Source organism: Panthera pardus, unplaced genomic scaffold (genome assembly GCF_024362965.1).
Source record: "Panthera pardus isolate Hobbes unplaced genomic scaffold, ASM2436296v1 HiC_scaffold_11, whole genome shotgun sequence".
NCBI classification, from domain to species: Eukaryota; Metazoa; Chordata; class Mammalia; order Carnivora; family Felidae; genus Panthera; species Panthera pardus.
Genome location: NW_026526666.1, coordinates 21677067 through 21699963, shown reverse-complemented (window position 1 = coordinate 21699963; position 22897 = coordinate 21677067). Strand labels below are relative to the sequence as shown.

General features: G+C 38.8%; 1 protein-coding gene across 1 annotated transcript in view; it reads left to right on the top strand.

The window, feature by feature from the left end:
• Positions 1-1464: 1464 nt before the first annotated feature.
• The window catches only part of MFSD14A (major facilitator superfamily domain containing 14A), a 44198-nt gene continuing 22765 nt past the window's right edge, over positions 1465-22897 (top strand). The window contains exons 1-2 of the mRNA XM_019457617.2: positions 1465-1677; positions 17798-17893. Coding sequence (XP_019313162.1) covers positions 1594-1677; positions 17798-17893 — 180 coding nt within the window. The 5' untranslated portion in view covers positions 1465-1593. The remainder of the gene's footprint in view (positions 1678-17797; positions 17894-22897) is intronic.

Genomic DNA, 22897 nt, shown 5'->3' with positions numbered 1-22897 from the left:
CAGGCTCCAGGCTCTGAGCTGTCAGCACAGAGCCCGACACGGGGCTTGAACTCACAGACCACGAGATCATGACCTGAGCTGAAGTCGGATGCTCAACCGACTGAGCCACCCAGGCGCCCCTAAAACAAGTACTTTTTATCTTACAGTTTCCGGGGGTCAGGGAACCCGGAGTGGGCAATCTAGCTGTTCCTAGCTTGGGGTTCCTGAAGTTGCAGTCAGGATGTTGGCATGGGTTGCAGTCAGCTAAAGGCTTAACCAGGACTGGAGGATCTGCTTCCAAGACTCCTCACATATCTGCTGGTAGGGGGCCTTAGTTCCTGGACACCTAGATCTGACCACAGGCTGTTGGCAGTGTCATGACATGGCAGCTGGCTTCCCCCAGACATGGGCCCACAGTGAATGAACAAGACCTAGCTAGAAGATACCATGCTTTTATGACCTACCCTCTGAAGTCGATGGTGTTACTTCTCCTATATCCTATTAGAAAAGAGTCACTCAGCCCAGCCCTTCACTCAAGGGGAGGAGAATCAGACCCCATCTCTTCCAGAGAAGAGTATCAGTGAACTTGGGAACATCTCTTAAAACCACCATACCCAAATACACTATTTTTAAATAACTTGCCATTTTGTCACTCTTACCCTCTCCTCACATATATAAACATGTTATTTCCTAACTATTCGAGCGTAGGTAACATGCATCACATCGCTTCACTCCTTAAGACTTCAGTGTATTATGTAAGAAAAGGGATATTCTCTTAGCTAACAATAGTTAGGAAAATCTGACTTTTAACATGGGTGATACTCCAATCTGTAGTCCATATTCCACTTGTGTCAACTGTCGTTTCTATAATCCCCCCCCCCCCATTAAGTTGATTTTTAAAAGCAATAGTAAAACAAGTAGTAGGTTACATAGTGTGACATAGCTTATGTAAGTTTTTTATTGGCAGGGAATAAAGAAAAGGTCCTGGAACAGGCAGGCTCCACTTTGGGGTGGCAGTGGCTGAGCACGAAGACAAAATACTGTTTCTGAAAAGCCAGTTAATCTTTATCCCTTCAGTTACCCACTATTTCTGGAAAACGATTTCAACTGTTCCCTTCGGTTCCCGTCCTGGTTAGAATACAGTTGGGAGATAGCTCTGATAGTTGAAGACGCCTGGTGAGAACTCCAGGGCAACCATTTATCAGCCGTATTTCCATGAGCAGGTAACTTTCAGAAACTTACATTTCTTTATCTGTGAAGACGGACTATAAGGGTCTCTATCGCCCAGGGCTGTTGTGAGAACTAAGCGAGCTGATGAACAGAGAACACCGGCTGGCGCCAGCCGAGAGCCTAGCGGCTTCCCTCTGGGCTTCCCTCCCCGCGCGGGGAACGCACCGCGACCGAGAGGGCGGGGCGGTGTCACGTGGGTGGGGCGGGGCGGGCTCCTCCGCTGATCGCACGATGTGACGCGCCGCCGGAGGCAGGCCGGGCCCTCAAGATGGCGGCGGGCGCCCCGAGCGGCTCGGCCCGGCAGTAGCGGCGGGACGGCACTCGCCGCTGGGGCCGGCCGCCCCGGGAGTGGCTGCAGCAGCGCCAGGAGTCGAGGATGGTAAAATGACCCAGGGGAAGAAGAAGAAACGGGCCGCGAACCGCAGTATCATGCTGGCCAAGAAGATCATCATTAAGGACGGAGGCACGGTGAGCTGGGGTACCGCGCTGGGGAGCGTCCCTCGGGGCTCCCCATCCCATCTCTGTCCCCCACGCCGCCGCCACCAGCCTCCCTGAGTGCCCCTGCCCTCCCCCACCCTGTCGGCGGTGCCGGTGTCTCAGTCTCCAGGGCCCTCTTGCCTCTGCTCCGGGGGGCTTTCCTCCCTCGCCCCGGCCTGCGGCCTCCGGGGCCCGTCCTCTTGGGGAAGCCGCTCTCCTCTCCCGCACCTGCCGCCCTTTCCTCCGGCGGCCCCTGGAGGCCCTTCGGCCTCGAGCCCCACGTGCGCCTCCGCCGCGGGCTGGAATTGACGCCGGGCTCTCCAGCCGGCCGGCTCCCCGCGTCGCCCCGGCGGTGCTGGTCCCGCCGCGCCCCTCGCCACCGCAGCCTTGCCTTCGCCGCCGGGCCCCGCGCCGCCGTCGCTGCGCTTTCGAAGGTGCTGGGAGCTATTCCTGGCTTCCCATATGTTTCTAGCCGGGCGGTATCTGGTGCGACGACCCCGCTGGGGCTCCTTAGTGCCTTGGCTTTCTTCTTCCACCTGGTTCTGGGTCAGTGCTCCTGCTCTTAGCTTCTTCCAGTGCGGTAAACACTGTCAGAAGGTGGGCTTTCCTCTTCACTTCCCGGAGTCTCAAGCGTGACGGAGGACACCCGGGGCCTAGACTTAAATCATCTGATTTCCAAAGAACAGATACCACTCTGTTGTTTTAAAATCACCTTCTTTATTTTAAAATAAAAGCCGCTAAATAGAATTATCATGGTCTGAGGATTAGAAGACACTTTGAAAGGAAGACAGAGGGTAAGAAATTGTGCTTTTTAGAAACAGTTGTCATCACACAATAAACTTTATGCAGTGTGCTGTAGTTAACCAGCAGGGGACGTAGGATTTTTAACTGAAAATTTAACTCGCCTATACTTTTATATACTGAAATTTCTATGTTGCTACACTCTCTGGTCTTTGTTGCATTCTTTGCTATCACATTCTGAAATAGAATGCAAAGGTAAAATACCCGTTTCACTTTCCTGAGGAGTGTGCAGAAATGATTCTTTTTATTCCATATTTCTGTTTATTCCAACATATTTGTATGTGTATATATATAATTGGAGCCCTCATCAACTGCAAGCATAGTGCTAAATATGTACAGTAATTAGGCCACCCCTGAGGATTTGCTGAATTCATTTGAAATAAATGACAAAGGTTTTTTGTTTTGTTTTGTTTTTGACATTTCAGAATAGGGGCCCCATCAATATGCTGCTAATATATTTAGAAGGCTTGGGACATAGGCAACAATTTCAGAATCTCCTTTTAGCTAACTCTAAAAATAATTAGATGTCATAGCTTTGACATTTAGTGAAAAAAGAAACTTCAAGTCCTTGGATCTTTTTGTTGTACTTGATTAATTAAGACATTACTTTGATTAAATCACTTATGAATAGTCAGGGCCCTTTTGATGAAGTTGGTTCAAACTACTATGTAGGGAGAGACATAGCATGAAAGAATACTGGTAGTCTCTTAACCAACAGGACTTGATATTTTAAGTTCTATATAAAATCTATAAAATAGAAGCAACAAAGGATTGTATTTTATAAAAGCAAGTGATTTTTAAGATCAGTATTCTTTGCAAAAGAATGAAGCTCTGATCAAGAAACACATCTTTTTTCTTGAGGTAAAGTTCAGTTGCGTTACTTCTTTGGAGTTTCATTCCATTCGCTTTACAGCAGATGCTTTTGTTCCAGATCCTAGGAGATTTGGAAGAGATTATTATTTTTTATCTTGTTATTAAAGTTGTAGTGAATTCATAGCTTGTTTTTGGAGGTAAAATACGATTTTTTTTTACACTGGCAGTAAGTTTTTAAGAGGGCACATAGAATAAATGAAAGCTTTTCTTGAGAACTATGGGCATGTGGGTATTATTATTTATCATCTTTATACACTTATGTTGCACTTTCCAATCTAAAAGCACTGGACACCTCTTTAGAATAGAAACTTGGTTAATGCATATTTTAATTTTATGGGGCCTAATATGAATTTAAAGTGATAAAAACACATTTAAAGTGATTTTTAAAAATGTGCTAGCACATTCCTAGTGTTTTTATTGTAATTTTATTTATTCCTATATTGATTATATAAATTGAATAAATTGAATAAATTATTATTCATATCATTCAATATCATTCAATGTCATTCAATATCATTCATATCATTCAATATTATTCAATATCATTCCTATATTGATTATATAAATTGAATAAATTATTATTTATTCCTATATTGATTATATATATGTATAGATGGAATATTTATATCTCTAGAAATATCAGTAATTTTTTGCAGTATTTGTGTTTTAACCTACTCTAGCTGTAAATGGAAAATAGTATAACTATTACAGTTTTTTAAATTTTAACATGGCATTTGCTTTTCTGCCTCCCTACTTATAATTGGTCAGACTGCCCTTATGAACGTTTTTTAAAGAAAGGGAATAAATTGCCGTTTGGTATTGGTGTGTGTGTGTGTGTGTGTGTGTGTGTGTGTGTGTGTGTGTGTGTTTAAGTTCAGCTTGTGGATGGATTCATTTAGAGGCAGGTGTCTTAGACTATATGGTCATCCTTGACCATCTCTGAACAGTATTTCAGGTCCATGGCCAATGATACTGATCTGATTCCCTTCCATTTTCTTTCTAGTGTTCAACAATGTTAATAAAATTATTTTGCTTCATCTTGCTAATGACATCTTTGTAAGTCTGATTAATGAATGTTAATATTTATAAACAAAACTAATAGTTGTTAATGATTTGTCAAAAACTTAGAACAGATTTGTTATCATTTTTGACAGTTGAAGAAGTGAACCCTTCTAAATGAACCAGGTTAATCATAAGTTACTGTTTTTCTTTTCTTGAAATTGTATTTGATTAGGCTCTGAAACCAGAGTCAGGCTAACTAATACTTGCCCGTTTGAGTTGTATACAGTTAAGGGAAATTACATGAAGGTGTGTGATCCTGTGTCAGGAGTTCTTAACTTGGGTCTGTACACCCTGCAGTCGTTTGCAAAATTTTCTTTGACTATCGTTTTTTTTGAGAGAGATTCCCAGAAGAGTCCATACCTCTCCAAAGTTTAAGACCGGTTGTCCTATTTGAAAACAACATGCATAACTACAAAATACTTCCACAGGTTAAATTCAGTAAATATGTATTTACTCATTTCCTGTATACCATTTTACTGATGTAAGTAATTGTAGCATTACTGGTGAATTTGCTTTCTGAAGCATCCATATGTAGAAATACAGTTTTTGGTTACAAGTTTTAATGTATGTGGCATTTTGATGTATCCTTTAGTGCAGACCATTTAAGGCTGTTGAATTAAATGACATTTTAGAATACTTTCAGTTTTGTTGTTAAATTCTTACCGTGTATTACCAGATTGTTTGTAAACATTCCTGTTGGAGGCTAAGAGCTAAAGAGTTACATTCATGAGTTATTTATTTGTGTCATCAAAAACAGAATTTTTAAATTATTTTTGAAGTTTGTTTATGTTTTTACATGATCTTTACTGTTTTGTTAATACAGTTGTGAGATTGCATCTCTGACAAAGCGAAAAATGTCCAATTTTTTCACAAATAAATTGGTGAAATGACTTTAAAGATTTGATAGAAAGCACAGCATGTGTGAATTAATTTGTTGGAAGTACCTGAAAAAAGTAAAATGGGTATTTGCAAAACGAAATATACCCAGAGAAGCAGAACACCAGATTTTTTTTTGTAACTCCGATTTTAAGTACATAAGTCGGAGTCACCACCATTTCAAAAGTCTAAACTTAAGCTCTGATCTGTCGCATCCTTCACCTACAAAGATGACTGAGGCAGTTTCAGGATAGCTCTTCTTAGTCCCCAGAGAGCCGCTAAGTAAACAGCCTCTAATTGCTAGCATACAAGCCACGAGGAGGGCCATGGTGCCTTCAAACAGCAACTGTTCTTCGGAGTCACTAGCCCATGCCTGGAAACATCAGGATGCATGTACCATCTTTGGCAAGCTTGTAGCAGGTGGTACCATGAATGACTTACCTCCTTTTCTCCATGGTGTGCTGCAGCATTTGCTTTAGCTTAGTATGTTTGGGGATAAATTAGTAAGCAGTTTTTTCAGATTATATATCCAGTTCATCCTAATATAGTTTGCAGACCTACTTCCCAATAATCATAGCATCTGCAGAAATTCACTAACAGTTGAACTGTAACTCATTTACAGCTACCAAAGTTTGAAGTTTAAGTAAAAAGAAGAGCTTTTTCCAGGTAGCATTCTGACAAGTATATATATGATTTACGTTTTTCAATTATTTAAAAATTCAAGTTGTCTTTTAGCCTTATTTTGAATGAGAAGTGTCAAAGAAACATTTGACAGTTGCAGCCAGGATATATCCAGCTTCCTGAAATGGTTTGGTCTCTTTGAGGGCCAAATGTAGTAGCTTATTCTAAATAATGGGTCTACTTTCTCAATAATGTGTAAAAACAATTATGAATTCTACCACATGAAATACTACCTTGTTAGTGAGTTCAGTTTGTGGTCATTTGAACCATGTAACACATTAGATGTTCATGGGGATAGGCACTTAATGTAATGATGGCTTACCTTGAGTTAGCAGTTACATCTTTTCCTCCTCAGAATGGAGAAGGAATACAATAGATTGTTATGTTGCTTAATCTTTTCAGAATTTACCACAAAGTAGGGTGAATGGCTGGCTCAGTTGTGGAGTGTGTGACTCTTGATCTTGGGGTTGTAAGTTCAAGCCCCATGTTGGATGTAGAGATTATTTAAAAATAAATCCTTAAAAAAAAATAAAAATAAAAATAAATAAATAAATAAATAAATAAATAAAAATAAATCCTTAAAAAAAATTTACTGCAAAGTAATACAATCTTAAACTCTAGTTTGTTTTTTTCTAACAGTAAAACTTGGCCTCATCCTAATTTTGTTAAACATGTTTAAGAAGTATATTTAATTTCTATTTCAGAGTAATCTTTTTTAAAAATTAATTTTTCTTTTTTTTAAGTAGGCCTCAGGCCCAGCACAGAGCCCAGTGCAGGGCCTGAACTCAGGACCCTGAGCTCAAGACCTGAGATGAGATGAAGGGTCCGACGCTTGACCAACTGAGCCACCCAGGCACCCCTAGGAGCAATTTAGCCAAAACCTTTTCACTTCTGTGATAACATACAGATATTAAATATCTGTCTTTAAAATTGATCTGTAGCCTATCAGTAAAATCTAAAGTCTCACTGCAAATTAAGCCAAAATGGTTTACTTAATGAGTATAATAGTGTAGCAACATGTTTATGGTGATTCATACTTCCAGGAAATTAAGGATTGGTTTTGTTTTCTTTTTGCTCTACAAAACTAATGGATCTCGCTTTGCTTGATTAAAGTCAGAGGAAATAAGAAAACACCACTTTGTGAGAAAGGAAACATGATGCCTGCTTACATTTTCTCTAGTTATGCCATAATGTGTCCATATCCCATGAAAGCAGCTTTGTAGTTACAGGGTTTTTTTTCATGTTCTTCCATGAAAAGCTACAATTCTTAGATGCCTGTAACTAAGCACCTTTGTATTTTTTGTGTGTAAGACTTTTACATATTATTTTAGCTTAGTTATGTATCATTCAGAGGAAATTCGAAGTTTCTTTTTGAAGCTATATTTTACTCTCATTTTAATTGTTTTTAAAGTTTATTTATTTTTGAGACAGAGAGAGAGCAGGTGAAGGGCAGAGAGAGAGGAAGAGAGAGGATCCCAAGCAGGCTCTGCATTGTCAGTGCAGAACCTGACGCAGGGCTTGAACTCATGAACCCTGAGATCATGACCTGAGCCAAAACCAAGAGCCAGACGCTTAACTGACTGGGCCACCTAGGTGCCCCTACCCTCATTTTTGATTGATAACTTGTCTGTATTAAATTTTAAGATCAAAATTATTCTCCCTTATACTTTATTTTTTAAATTTTTATTTACTTGTTTTGAGACAGCAAGCATGAGGAGGGGGAGGGGCAGAGGGAGAGGGGGAGAGAGAATCTTAAGCAGGCTCCATGCTTAGCACAGAGCCTGACTCGGGGCTCCATCTCATGATCATGACCTGAGCCGAGATCATGACCTGAGCCGAGATCAAGAGTTGGGTGCTTAACTGACTGAGCCACCCAGGTGCCCCTACTTTATTTTGGTTTTTATAATGTTTTTAAAATTTTTCCCAACTTTGGAGAATTTTTAAACTACAGAAAAGTTGCAAAAATAGCATAATGAGTATTCATCTGCCCATCCTACAGATTCACATCACAGATTAACATTTTGCCACATTTATTTTTCTTCTCTCTATATATGCTCACGTTTTTTTTGTTTTGTTTTGTTTTGAACCATTTGAGGAGTTCGTTGTAGATATCAAGACACTTTACCCCTATAAAACTGAGAATGTATCACCTAAGAAAAAGGATGTTCTCCCACATAACCACAATGTAATTACCACATTTGGGAAATTTTAATGTATTTTAAAAAATTTTTTTTAATGTTTATTTTTGAGAGAGAGTGCACGCATGAACAGAGGAGGGGCAGAGAGAGGGAGACACAGAATCTTAAGTAGGATCCAGGCTCTGAACTGTCAACACAGAGCCCTATGCGCGACTCAAACCCACGAATCATGAGATCATGACCTGAGTTGAAGTTGGACGCTTAACCGACTGAGCTACCCAGGCGCCCCTCACATTCAGGAAATTTTAACGTTAACATAATAGTATTAAGTAATATATTAGCTATAGCCACATTTCTCTAATTGTACCTCCTTAATAGTTGTCTTTTTTTGGGTTCAGAATTTAATCATTACATTTAGTTGCCATGTCTCTTCAGTCTAGAATAACTTGTTTTTTTATGATATTGACACTTTTTAATAGTTTAAGCCAGTTGTGAAGAATGAGCCTCAGTTTGGCTTATTCTCATTGTTTATTCACATGATAAATTCTGTTTAATAAATGGGATTATAATGCCCAGTTATAGGTAGAATTACTTCTGTCTCCTGGCCAAAAATCTCTATAAGCCCCCAGTTCATACCGATAGATATACAACATAAGTTATTAAAGTCAACATCCTGTATAATAATTGCTGCATTCATAAACCCTATTCACTGGGCAGTCATAGACTCAAAATTTGGGAGCTAGATAAGGATTTAGGTAAGAGATTAATAAATCTCTTCCTGCTGAGAGAGGTAAAGTGACTAACTTAATTTCCCTAGCAGCTCAGTGACTACATGATTAGGGCTGTCAATCAGCCATGGTCATGAAATACCTTTTCTAGACCAGGCATTGTGCTACACATTGGATACTAAAATGGAAAAAAACTGGATCCCTACACTTAAAAGAGTAACAGTCTGTGGTAATGTATTCTGTGTAATCACCAAAACCAGCATAGCTGTAGACTTGGGCTCTGGAATTGCCTGGATAGACTCCATTCCATCTCTTATTTGCTGTGTTAGACTATAAAATGGAGGTAACAGTGTCCAATCTGAAAGGTGGTCAGGAAGAGTAAGCAAGATTTTGAATGTAAACCATTATAAGTTTTCAGTAATACTTTCATTACTGTTTTAATCTAGTGTATGTGTGCAATAAATCTGTGTGATAGATGACACAGTGGGATATCAGAGTGTAGAGGAGGGTATTAGTAGAGGAAGGTGCAAGTTTAACTAATAATAATAAAAATTTAATAGTCTTTAAATACAGTAGTTATACTGAATACCTGTGGTGATAGAAGGGACTTACAGAGTAATTCACTTAAGTTCTACAGACATTTATTAAGCACCTTTGTGCTATGCATGGACCAGATGCTCCAGATCATAGAAGAATAAAGCATAGGGCCTGTCTCAGCAGAAGCCTAGAAAGGTAAGTTTAGGTTAAATAAAATGAAATAAGGACTTTACACAGTGAAATATAAATTTGTGGACGTTACCTAGGATAGAAGAATAAATGATTTTAAAAGGCTTGGCCCAAAGCCTAGATGGTGAAACCATACTTGATTACCAGTAGAAATTATGATTTAGAAAATGGGAATTAGATTGGAGGGTGGAGGTGAAGAAAGGAGATTGTCCCTGACTTCTGAGGTTAAAGCTAGAGGCGACTGTCATGAAACCATTCCTCTATAAGAGAGAAATTACTTACCTGAATGGAGGACTTTTTGGTGTAGTAATTATCATGGTTGTAGATGGCATATCTTGGCTTTTGGGGTTGGACATGTGTTTATATTCCGATTTATCTCCTTCAGAATTTTTCACTTGGTACCTCAGAATTCTTTCAGCATCCTCAAATGTTATCTGTTGATATAATCTCATTGTGATCTAAACTCTCTACTCTTGATGCTGCAAACTACTTACTGGTCAGACATTTGCCCCTACTTGTCTATTAATTTCCCCTGGTCTCTCTGCCCAGGCCATGACCCTGGTATTCTTTCTCTAATTGTCCTAGAATTTTGCTTGTGGATAGATATTCCATTAAAACCACTAGTGCTTGTGTCAAAAGTCCCACCTGGAAATATTTGTATTTTAAATCAGTAAAATATTTTTAAAATTTGTCAATTTTATTAAGATCTTGTATTATTTTTGAATTCATTCAAAACAAAAAAGTTGAATATGGATATAATATAGCTCTCAAAATTACCAGTACTTTAGGACAAGCAAGTACCCCTACCTACCCCCCCTCATCCCCTCCTTTAAAAAATATACAACACACACACACTTTTTCCTCCCATTTCTGGGAAATAATGAGAGAATGGCTCAGAAGGGGCAAGTATATGCAACTACCTATATTTTTCTATTCTAGTTTTTATCTAGTTTTTCTCTTAAACATTTCCCTTGTATTTAAAGTATAAGCATGCCTATTAAAAAAGATTTGGAAAATTCAGAACAACATAATCAAGTTTATGTCTCTTAAAAGTGCTATCTAATATAATTAACATTTAGATGAGTTGTTTTGCTTTTCATAGTTGAAATTACTCTCTATACACAATTTTATATCCTGCTTTTACTTATTTTTTTTTGTTTTTATTTTCCCACTTATATTTTTTAAATTTAACATTGCCATAAGCATTTCCACATATCATTAAAGATTATCCATAAACAGTTTTTGGCTGCATATTATTCTGATTTACACACTGTGATTTGATTATAGATGTTACTAAAGGTTAAACATTTAGATTTCCGTATTTCCCACTATAAATGATGCTGCCATGAACATCTTTATGATGGTAGAGCTTTTTCTGAATGTTTGATTATTTCCATAGGATAGAATATTATTAGCTGCTTTTAAAATTGTTTTTATCTATTATATTTTTGTGGTGTCTTAGTGTTGTTGTGTTTTCTTATGAATGCTTTACCTAGATACTAATCTTTATTTCTTCCGTATCTTTCTCAATTTGTTGCCTTCAAATTCAGCTAATGTTGTACATGTTTTTCTCAAACTGGTTTGCCAAAAATGTGTTAATCTCTTGTTCTTTCCCCTTTCCTCACTGCCTGACTAAGCCAGACACTGAAATCTTACCTTTTCATCTTTGATCTTCTCTTACTGACCCCTGCTACATCTAGTCAACCACTGAGTCCTTTTGATTCAACCTCCTAAGTGTTTTTTGTTTCCATTCACTTTGCTCCATCCCTACTACCACTGTCTTATTCTAGTTACTATTACCTCTCTTGTGTGTTTCTTTCTTTTTTTAAATGTTTATTTGTTTTTGGGAGAGAGCATGAGCAGGGAACGGGATGGGCAGAGAGAGGGAGACAGAAGATCTGAAGCAGGCTTTGTGCTACAGCACAATGCTCAGTGTGGGGCTTGATGCAGGGTTCGATGTGGGGCTTGAACTCATGAACTGTGAGATCATGACCTGAGCCAAAGTCAGATGCTTAACCACTTAACTGACTGAACCACTCAGGCGAGCCCTCACTCCACCCCACCCTACCCCCCCACCCCCCGGCACATATTTCTTCAATAGCCTGCTTTCTGGTCTTCCTCCCTCCCTCCCTTTCAAAGTCTTTGCCACAGTGCAGTGCAATTTTATGTTCCAAGAAGACAGTCCTATGATGTGATGTTACCTTCTGTCTTGAATTGTTTCATTTACCCTGCTGCCTGAAAGTTAAAGGCCTTCATGTGACTTAAGAGACCTTTCTCCAGTCACTGTTTCAGTTTCACCTCTCCTCACCTCGCAGCCTCATCTTTTACCACTCTCCTCCTTAGACGTCAGGTACTGAAATAGGTTTTGCTGTTACCTGTATTCTGGCCTTTGCGTATGCTGTTCCCTTTCCCTTTCCCTCAGATGCTCTTGGCCATCATTCCCCTCCACTGACATCCTGCACCCAAACGCATACACATCTGACAATCCCAGTATATTTCCCACTGAACTTTGAAGTCTCAGGTAATATCATTTACCTCCCTGAGAAGCCTTCCCTGACATTTTCCTCAATTGATTGAGTCCTCTTCACTAAAACAGCCACTAAAAAAAATTTTTAATGCTTATTTTTGAGAGTGAGAGAGAACGAGCATGAGCAGGGGAGGGGTAGACAGAGAGGGGGACACAAAATCTGAAGCAGGCTCCATGCTCTGAGCTCTCAGCACAGAGCCTGATGCGGGGTTCAAACCCATAAACCGTGAGATCATGACCTGAGCTGAAGTCAGACGCTTAACCAACTGAGCCACCCAGGTGCCCCTAAAACAGCCACTTTTTAAAAAAAAATTTTTTTTTTAACATTTTGTTTATTTTTGAGACAGGGAGAGACAGAACATGAACGGCGAGGGTCAGAGAGAGGGAGACACAGAATCTGAAACAGGCTCCAGGCTCTGAGCTGTCAGCACAGAGCCCGACGCGGGGCTCGAACTCACGGACCGCAAGATCGTGACCTGAGCCGAAGTCGGCCGCTTAACCGACTGAGCCACCCAGGCGCCCCCTAAAACAGCCACTTTTAACACATCATTTCCCTCCACCTTTTTTGCTGTGTGTGTATGTTTATACACATTGTTATATAATCATTATCTTTTTTTTTTAATTTTTTTTAATTTACATCCAAGTTAGTTAGCATTATAGTGCAACAATGATTTCAGGAGTAGATTCCTTAATGCCCCTTACCCATTTATCCTATTCCCCCCACCCACAGTTCCTCCAGTAACCCTCTGTTCTCCATAGTTAAGAGTCTCTTATGTTTTGTCCCCCTCCCTGTTTTTATATTATTTTTGCTTCCCTTCCCTTATGTTCATTTGGTTTTTTTTTTTTAAATGTTTATTTATTTTTGAGGGTCAGAGAGACAATGCAAGTAGGGGCAGGGCAGAGAGAGAGAGGGAGACACAGAATCTGAAGCAGGCTCCAGGCTCTGGGCTGTCAGCACAGAGCCCGATGGGGGGACTCGAACTCACAAACAGTGAGATCCTGACCTGAGCCGGAATCAGACACTTAACTGACTGAGCCACCCAGGTGCCCCCCTCCCTTTAAAAAAAATTTTTTTTTAATGTTTATTTATTTCTGAGAGAGAGAGACACAGAGCATGAGCGGGGGAGGGTCAGAGAGAGGGAGACACAGAATCGGAAGCAAGCTCTAGGCCCCAAGCTGTCAGCACAGAGCCCGACACCGGGCTTGAACCATGAACAGTGAGAACATGACCTGAGCTGAAGTCGGATGCCCAACCGACTGAGCCACCCAGGTGCCCCATGTTCATCTGTTTTGTATCTTAAAGCGCTCATATGAGTGAAGTCATATGATATTTGTCTTTCTCGGACTAGTTTTGCTTAGCATAATACCCTCTAGTTCCATCCACGTAGTTACAAATGGCAAGATTTCATTCTTTTTGATTGCTGAGTAATACTCCATTGTGTGTGTGTGTGTGTGTGTGTGTGTGTGTGTGTGTGTGTGTGTATACCACATCTTCTTTATCCATTCATCCATTGATGGACACTTGGGCTCTTTCCATACTTTGGCTATTGTTGATAGTGCTGCTATAAACATTGGGGTGCGTGTGCCCCTTTGAAACAGCACCCCTGTATCCCTTGGATAAACACCTAGTAGTGCTGGGTCGTAGAGTAGTTCTATTTTTAATTTTTTGAGGAACCTCCATACTGTTTTTAGAGTGGCTGCCCCAGTTTGCATTCCCACCAGCAGTGCAAAAGAGATCCTCTTTCTCTGCATCCTCACCAACATCTGTTGTTGCCTGAATTGTTAATGTTAGCCATTCTGACAGGTGTGAGGTGGTATCCCATTGTGGTTTGAATTTCTATTTCCCTGATGATGAGTGATGTGGAGCATTTTTTCATGTGTCAGTTGGCCATCTGGATGTCTTCTTTGGAGAAGTGTCTATTCATGTCTTTTGCCCATTTCTTCACTGGATTATTTGTTTTTTGGGTGTTGAGTTTGATAAGTTCTTTATATATTTTGTATACTAACCCTTTATCTGATATGTTGTTTGCAAATATCTTCTCCCATTCCATCGGTTGCCTTTTAGTTTTGCTGATTGTTTCCTTCACTGTGCAGAAGCTTTTTATTTTGATGAGGTCCCAATAGTTCATTGTTGCTTTTGTTTCCCTTGCCTCTGGAGACGAAGTTGCTGTGGCCAAGATCAAAGAGGTTTTTGCTGACTTTCTCCTCGAGGATTTTGATGGCTTCCTGTCTTACGATTAGGTCTTTTATCCATTTTGAGTTTATTTTTGTGTATGGTGTAAGAAAGTGGTCCAGATTCATTTTTCTGCATGTCGCTGCCCAGTTTTCCCAGCACCACTTGCTGAAGAGACTGTCTTTATTCCATTGGATATTCTTTCCTGCTTTGTCAAAAATTAGTTGGCCATACATTTGTGGGTCCATTTCTGGGTTCTCTATTCTGTTCCATTGATCTGAGTGTCTGTTTTTGTGCCAGTACCATACTGCCTTGATGATTACAGCTTTGTATTAACAGCTTGAAGTCCGATCATTATCTTACTTTTTATCAGTATTTCCCAAATAGTTTTACAAGGAACTCAGATGGCCGTGAGATACTGTCTGTTGTATGAAAGAAGGATTCTGTCAAGTTTGGAATACAGTGTTCACTGTATCTTCTTGGAAATTCATAATGTAAATTAGCATGTTAAGGGTCCTGAGAAGTTCTAGGCTTTTCACTAGATGCTGAGTGTATGTGGTGGTGGACAAAACCAGTTTGGGGCTTAGCAATCCTAAAGACATGTTTTGACCCTACCTTAACAACTTGCTCTGTTTGGTACTGCACATCACCCCTTCCTTACTAAAACTGCTCCTTTATCTTCAGTAACACTGTATTCTCTTAAATCTCCTGATATTTCTCTGATTTGTTCCTTCTTTATTTTCTTCATGGTTCATTTTCCTCTGCTCACTACCTAAATGTTGGTGTTTCTTAGAGTCTGGTCTTAACCCACTGTTCTTTTTCCACTTCTTCTCCCGATAATCTCACCCACTCTGGTGGTTTCAAACATCAGAATTCATGCTAATTAGTTTAGTCAGCCCTCAAAAAACAGTAGAAATTTTCAAGTACAAGGAGCAATGTCTTAGATAGGACCTGAAGTAAATCTGAGCCTTATGGGAGAAAAGAGCTGGGAAGTCTTTCTTCACGCTCCCTCCCAGATTTATCAGGTGCTGCCTATTTCACATTCTAAAGACTATATCCATTCCCTCCCCTTCAGCGTCCTTGCCACTCCTCTGTTCCATGCCCTCATCATCTCTTGTTTCAACTGTTTGAAATAACCTTATTTTACATGCAGTTTGCTGCTTGGTTACAAACTTGAGGAAATCATCATGAGGTATTGAAAAATGCAGGTCCAATCATGCCATTCCCTTGCTTGAAACCCCTTAATAGTTCACTATGGCTCTAATGAAGAGAAACTCCTTAACAAGGCTTACAGGCTACCTACCTCTTCTGCCTTCCTTTCTTTACTCCATGATGACTTTATTCTCCATCAGCCCTAAACTGTCATGGCCCTTGTCTATTTCATTATGGTTTTCTCTGATGAGATTATCCACACTATCTCCTTTTCTTGCAATATTCCTTTCTTGCTTCCCAACTTGTACATATCTCTTTTATTGCATTTGCACATAAGCAGATGATTTATAATGAGGTTCCTTCCTCTCTAGACTGTGAATTCTTTGAGCTCAGGGAGTGTGTCTTAATGGTTTTTGTAATCCCAGCATCTCTGCCACATAGTAGCTGCTCTGTTTAATGTTTGTTGCATGAATATTGAACAAATTCATTCCCACCCATGGTCCTTCAACTCTTGTGTCCCCCATTCTCCACCCTACCTCTTGTGTCTCAAGTTCCTAAACTGCACGTTCTACCAAAGGAGTTTTCAGGGACCTAAATTCTGCAAGTTGGGAGAGTTACTGTTTTTTTTTAATAATGATGATATATCATGACGATATTAAAAATGATGTGGCATCATTTTTAGTATATAGAGAAATCCAAACACTTCATAGTTTCCACATAAGACTATTGAATATACTTTAAAAGTTAAGTATAACATTGTAATATGTGTTGGTTAAACTTTTTATTATAGAAACCTGTTAGTGGAGACTGAGTTAATGTTAGAGGTCATTTGCTTTCCATCAATTTAATATTTACCTTAAAATATGAAATTCAATAACTAAAGTAATTCTTAAGACATTGCTTGGAGCAGTATAAACTTAATTTTTGTATTTTCTTTCTTGTGTATATCAGAGAGAATCTTTTCTTTTTAAGTTTGTTTATTTTGAGAGAGAGAGAGAGCGAGCGAGCACGGGGGAGGGGCAGAGAGAGGAGTGAGAGAATCTCAAGCAGGCTCCACACTATCAGCGAAGAGCCCCACACAGGGCTGGATCCCACAAATCATAAGATCATGACCTGAGCCGAAATCAAGAGTCAGATGCCTAACTGGCTGAGCCACCCAGGTGCCTGTCTTGTGTATATCAATCCCAGATCTCTCACGTATTACTCTGGGGACTCTTCTGCCTTTTTTTTTTTTTTTAAGAAAATTTTTTTTAATGTTTATGTTTGAGAGAGAGAGATCATGAGTGGGCGAGGGGCAGAGAGAAGGGAACACAGATTCTGAAGTAGGCTTCAGGCTCTCAGTTGTGTCAGCACAGAGCTCAATGTGGGGCTTGAACCCACAAATCATGAAATCATGACCTTAGCCGAAAGTCAGACGCTTAACTGACTGAGCCACCCAGGCGCCCCAGGACTGTTCTGCTTTTGAGCCATGTTAATATCTGTTACAATTCTTGCCACGTGCTTCATTTATGCTTTGAGATTAGTGCAGGAGTCTCCTGTGTGGGTTTTTTTTTTTTTTTTAAGTTTTTTTATTTTGAGAGTGAGAGAGAGTAAGCAGGGGAGGGGCAGAGAGAGAGAAAGGGAGACAGAATCCCAAGCAGTCTCTGCCTGGTAGCCTTGATGCCGTGCTCCGACTCACAAACTGTGAGGTCAGGGCCTGAGCTGAAACAAAGATGGATGTTTAACCAAATGTTTAACTGGATGCTTAACCAGATGTTTAACCAACTGAGCCACCCAAGTGCCCCATGGAGCCTCCTGTTAATATTCCTCCATTTTGCTCCGTTTTAATCCATCCATCTGCTACGCCTTTGTCAAATTGATCTTCCTTAAAACTTTCATCTGGTCACATGAATCGTATCATCCTTTAGCGGCTCCCCATGGCCTTCAAATATAGACTCCTTTGCATGGAAGTTAGTCCTGTGTGCCTCTCGCTCATCTCTCGAACTCCTGGTATGCGGCCTGTGTTGTAGCTGTACTGAACTATATGAGTCCTGTAATGCCTCCTGCTTTCAAGCCTTGTATAGGCTGCTGCCTTTATCTCTCTTGTTCACCTTCCTACCTCTCAGTCTTGTGTGACTTACACCTTTTCATCGTTTTAGTGTTCCTCCTGGAAGTCTGATGTTCCTATCCCTACCTTGGATTCTGCACACTGTGCTTTTATAATGTATTTGTTCCTTGTCTGTCCCTGTCACTTTGAGGACAGGGATAGCGAGTGTCCAGATGTTTGACATAGTGCCAATACATGTATGTTCTCAATAAACATATATTGACTATTGCCATAATTGTTAGTGATTCTGGAATGCACTGTTAACTTTTTTAAAATCTGTTTTTATAGCCTCAAGGAATAGGTTCTCCTAGTGTTTATCATGCGGTTATCGTCATCTTTTTGGAGTTTTTTGCTTGGGGATTATTGACAGCACCCACCTTGGTGGTAAGTAATCTTTTAATTTATTTATTGTGAACTTAAATCTTGTTCAATTTTGGGGGAAAACGTGGCCCTTTTCACAGTTCATTCTTGTGCCAATATTGTCAACCCTTCAGGTACTATCTTTTCCTGGTTTAGTTGTCTTTTCCAATCTTTACTTCTCCTTTACTGTTTGGGAAGGCTTGGCTGGGTGCGGTTTTCTTGTGAACGCCACACGTGGGTCAGCAGGGACTCAGCCCACACTCTGGATAGGGTGGATGGGATCCTTAAACTGACAGGCTTAGGAAAGATGGTATCTATGACCTGAATCACTCAGTATTATTATTTTGAGATTCATTAATGTAGCTGCATTTTCCAAATGCAAGTTTCTCTTAGTTTAGGCTAAGGCTGTAAAGGTAACCATCTAAGAAGATCATTTCTTTTCACAACCCTAAGCTGATTTTGCCCACATACTCCCAGGTTGGGAACCTTAGAAAAGACATCCTTGCCAGCCCAAACATCCTTGCTACCCCTTGATAGCTAGTTCTCTCCTATTGGTGGGGAATAGAATAAACAAAGGAGTCATTATGGCAGAAGTCAGTAGTATCTTGAAAGATGTAATTAGGATAAATATACAACTTACCAGATCTAGAAGAGTAGAATTTTAGAGAGATATGCTTCCTTATATTTTTTTGAGATTGTTCATTGTTACACAAAAAGGGTTTTTATAAAAAAGTTTGTTTATAAATAAACTGGATGATCATATAAGTAGATATGTGTTCTAAGAAAGAAAATTTATGTTCCATATATTTCCATATTTATTTTATGGCTACATAATCATTACTGGATCTACATAAAATACAGATGTTTAGTAATTATTTTGAACATATAGGGTATATTCATGAATACTGTTAAAACCAGAAGAAAAGAAAATGTCACATAAATACAGTTTCTTCTATAATAAACCATGCATTGCAAGTGAGATTAGTTCCCTGAATAATGACAGTTCCTTAACATATAATTGTAAGAATGCTGATTTGAATATGTTTTCACTGAGATCTTTTACTTTTTAAGAAAGATTTACTTGTAGTAGGTCATCAGTTTTACATTAATAGATTGTCAAGATTGAAATGTGAACTTTTAAAATGTCTGATCTTTTTGTTTGTTTTTGTTAATAATTTCTGATGGAAGTCCTTCAAAAATTAATGTACACATTTCCTGCCTTCATAATCCATGTAGTCTGATTTGGAACTTGATCAGGTGATGCAAGTTCATTATGACATTTGTAACTTCTTTACATTGTAATAACCTGATGTCATGGGCCACTGAGGTGCTGTGATAACTATGTGGTCTCACACTTTTCTGTTAGCCTTCATAATGTTCTCGTGTGCTTTTTTATAATCTACTACCAGTTTAACATATAAATGTCTGGTAGATCATCAGTCCTATGATTTAAATTACTTGAGCTTTGTGATAGTAAACAGTATATTTTGATTTGTGTTATGATGGGTCCAGGCACTGTCCTAGGCACTTTAAATACATTTTCACTTTTAATCCTCAAAATCACCTTACGGGTGAGGTATTAGCCTGATAATAGAGTTGAGAAAATTAAGGTTTAGAAAATTAAGCAACTTACTTGCTACAACTGTGAAGGTAAACTGCAGAGTTCGTATTTAAAACTAGGCTTGCTTTGTTCCAGTGCTCAGCCTGGGGGAATGCTGGCAGTCGGTGGTTTATACCCAGGTTTTAGGTAAGGTTATTGGCAGTCCAAACAGTAGCTAAGTAGAGAGATTAAAATGTTTTGGGTAAATTGTTCACAAGCCATCAAAAAAGCTTTTTGTGATGTTTCCATATTTGTCAGCAGGATTTAAAGTGTGTATGGCAATTTGTAAAATTTGCTTCTGGTTTGTATTCTTTAGATATGCCTATTTTTTATCTAACTTTTGTATTTTTCTTTCCTAATTGGACAGAGACTGTCTTCTTTAAGAACAAGGAAAGAATCCAGTTATTTAGACATAAAGGCTTCATTTATCATAGTTATGGGAAAACTAACTTTGTGTTTAGTGTATTTTTAATTCTTTTTGTTAAAAAATGTTTAGTGCTTTTGATTTTTTTTCTTTTTTAAATACAGAATTGAATTCTGATCAGGAAAATAAAAGGTGCCAATTTGTGAGGACTTAATTTTTTTTTTTGCTAGCATGATTATATTTTTTGTAATAATATCTATAACATTGCCAGTTGATGTATAGCAAGACTTTTCCCCCCATGGTTGTTATAACAGTTATTCTTAATTCCCATTTTTGTCATTTATATCTGAATTTTTAAATGGTGAAACGAGAATCCTAATCCTTTACCTTTTTCAGTTTTTATTTCATTAATATTTTTAAAGTCAAGTGTCCTCAGGAAAGAAAACTATCAAGTTTAATGAATATTAGGCTTAGAGTTTTATTTTTCTAATTCTTTTCTCATCTATAATATATGCATGTTTTAAATAATTTCAGTTTTTGTGTTCTATATTTTTCTCGTGTGATGGGGAAATCCTTGTGAGGATGGTGTGAGACAGAACTAGGCAAAACAAGGATTGAGTTGTAGACATTAGATTGTATCTGAATGCTGAGATTTGTTATATTCCAGGTGCTTTCAGGTACTTTGGCCTTCAGGCATTGGGTAAGAGAGCTTGGCTTCAGTATGAACTTCACTTTCACCATTAAGACAAATTAGCCAACCAGAGATGAACATTTTCAGCAGTTAAAAATGTGCTGTTAGTCAGTGATTTTTTACTAGAAGTGAATATCAGTGATATTTGGAGAGTTTCTTCAAAATACCCGGGCCTTATAACCTGTCCTGCTGAAATCTGAATTTTCAAGAGTGAGGCTCAGATGTGGATTTTTTAGAAGTGATTCTCCTATATCTAGTATATATCACTAATTAAGAACCAGTATATTAACTCAGTACAGGCCTGAAAAGGTTTTGCTCATTTTGAGGCTTTTTGCTTACAAATTTTTGTTGTTGACTTTGTTGGCAGTCTTCTTTGTTTTGGACTCCTGTACTCCCTTACTCCCAACTCCTGTGTTGGTGTGGCGGGCGGCGGGGGTGCGTGTCGAGGTACAAGAAGGCACCGAGTCATAGCACTTCGCCCCCTTTCTAAAAATCAGTGAATCTTTAAACATTTTATGTCTTACGTGCTTTGAAACTGATATAAATGGTGCCTCTTAGAGGGTCACAGCTCTTAACGTATAAAAGGGAGAATGAGGATGAAGTATAATTCAGTTTATTTATATGTTAAGTCAGTATCTTTCTTTCCATACATAGTTCTCAAAAATTATAAAGTTTCAACATTTTAAATTTCAAAGATCTTTGAATTGATTCATTTAACAGAGAACCAATGGTAAGGCATATTTAATGATAATAAACAGGATTATGATGTTTTGAATTTTAATAAATTCCTTAGTTTTCAGAATTAATGTGAAGTTAAAGATTTTTTTAATTTCATGTGGTTTCAGTTGTCTTTAAGTTTTAAACTCAAAGAACTTCTAGAATCTTGTATTCTCCTAGAACTTAGTGAAAGAACAAAAGCTGTGTGGAGGGCCTGCCCAAGAGAGGATGGTAAAGTCTCCACCAAGGGGATTTACATTAACCAGAAAGAAGAATTTTACACTGCCAAATATTTTTTAAGGGGTAGTGGATATTCAGTCAGTGATGATTAATAACAGTAAGTTTAGGATCTATAATGCCTAGAAGTGGGTTACTTTTTTGACCTATGGTTCTGAAAATACTAGCCCAGTGTTTGATGGTCTAGGCTGCTTAGAGGCACAGTCTGTGTTATGGATTAAGACCATACACTCAGATACACAGCATCTCTTCTATGTAAATGGCCTAGTAGCCTTTGCTATAGAGATAGTCCTAAGGCATTAATATTTTAAGAACTATTTACTCTCAAAAAAATTTTAATTCCATACATTACAAGATTTGTAAAATTTCTTGGGAAATGTTACACCTTTTCCTGTTCAGCTCTAAGTCTGGTGCTAAAAGAGCCTCAGATCAAAATCTTTACATGTTAAAATTTTGTTTAAAAATCAAACGGGGTCACCTAGGTGGCTTAGTCAGTTTGAGCATCTGACTTCGGCTCAGATAATGATCTTGGGGTTTGTGAGTTCAAGCCTCACATCGGACTCACGGCCGTCAGCCTGTCGGCACAGAGCCCGCTTCACATCCTCTGTTCACCTCTCTGCCCCTCCTCCCACTTGCACTCTCCCAAAACTAAATATTAAAAAAAAAAAATCAAACAGGGATTGGGGTGCCTGGATGGCTCGGTTGGTTCAGTGTCCGACTCTTGATTTCAGATCGGGTCATGATCTCACCGTTTGTGAGTTCGAGCCCTGAGTCAGGGTCTGCACTGACAGTGTGAACCCTGCTTGGGATTCTCTCCCTACCTCTCTCTCTGCCCCTCTCTCTCTCTTTCTCTCTCAAATTAAAAAAATTAAACAGGGATGTTTGTTTATCTTAATTTAACTATACTTTTTTGGGGGTTGTGAAGGTTTTTATTTTGTAACATTAACTAAATTGCATAATTGTTCTGTGTTATTAAATCACTTTGAAAGCAGTATTATCAGATAATTATGAACATTTAGTGAACAGTTACTACATGAAGGTACTCTGTGAGTCACTAATCAAGATAAAGATATACTAAATGCAAGGTATAATGGATATAGTACCTGCCCTTAAGTCTGAAATACAGTTGAAAGGAAATATATATTTTAAAAAACTGAAAAATATTAGAGCTAAGTAACTTAGTATGTGATAAAAGAAATTTCACAAACCCTATGTGACTGTCATGAGTGCTGTAATCACTTATTTTGGGCCCTAAAGGAGAAATTGATTGCTTTGTACAGGAAAGTTTGGTAGCAGAGGAGCAATTTGGAAGGTTTGGGGATTGATTTAGATAGATAGAGAAGATAAGGGGAGCAAACATTCAAAAGAAGAGGATGTCATTTATAAAAGTGTGAATATTGGAAAGCCCGGGAATATTGA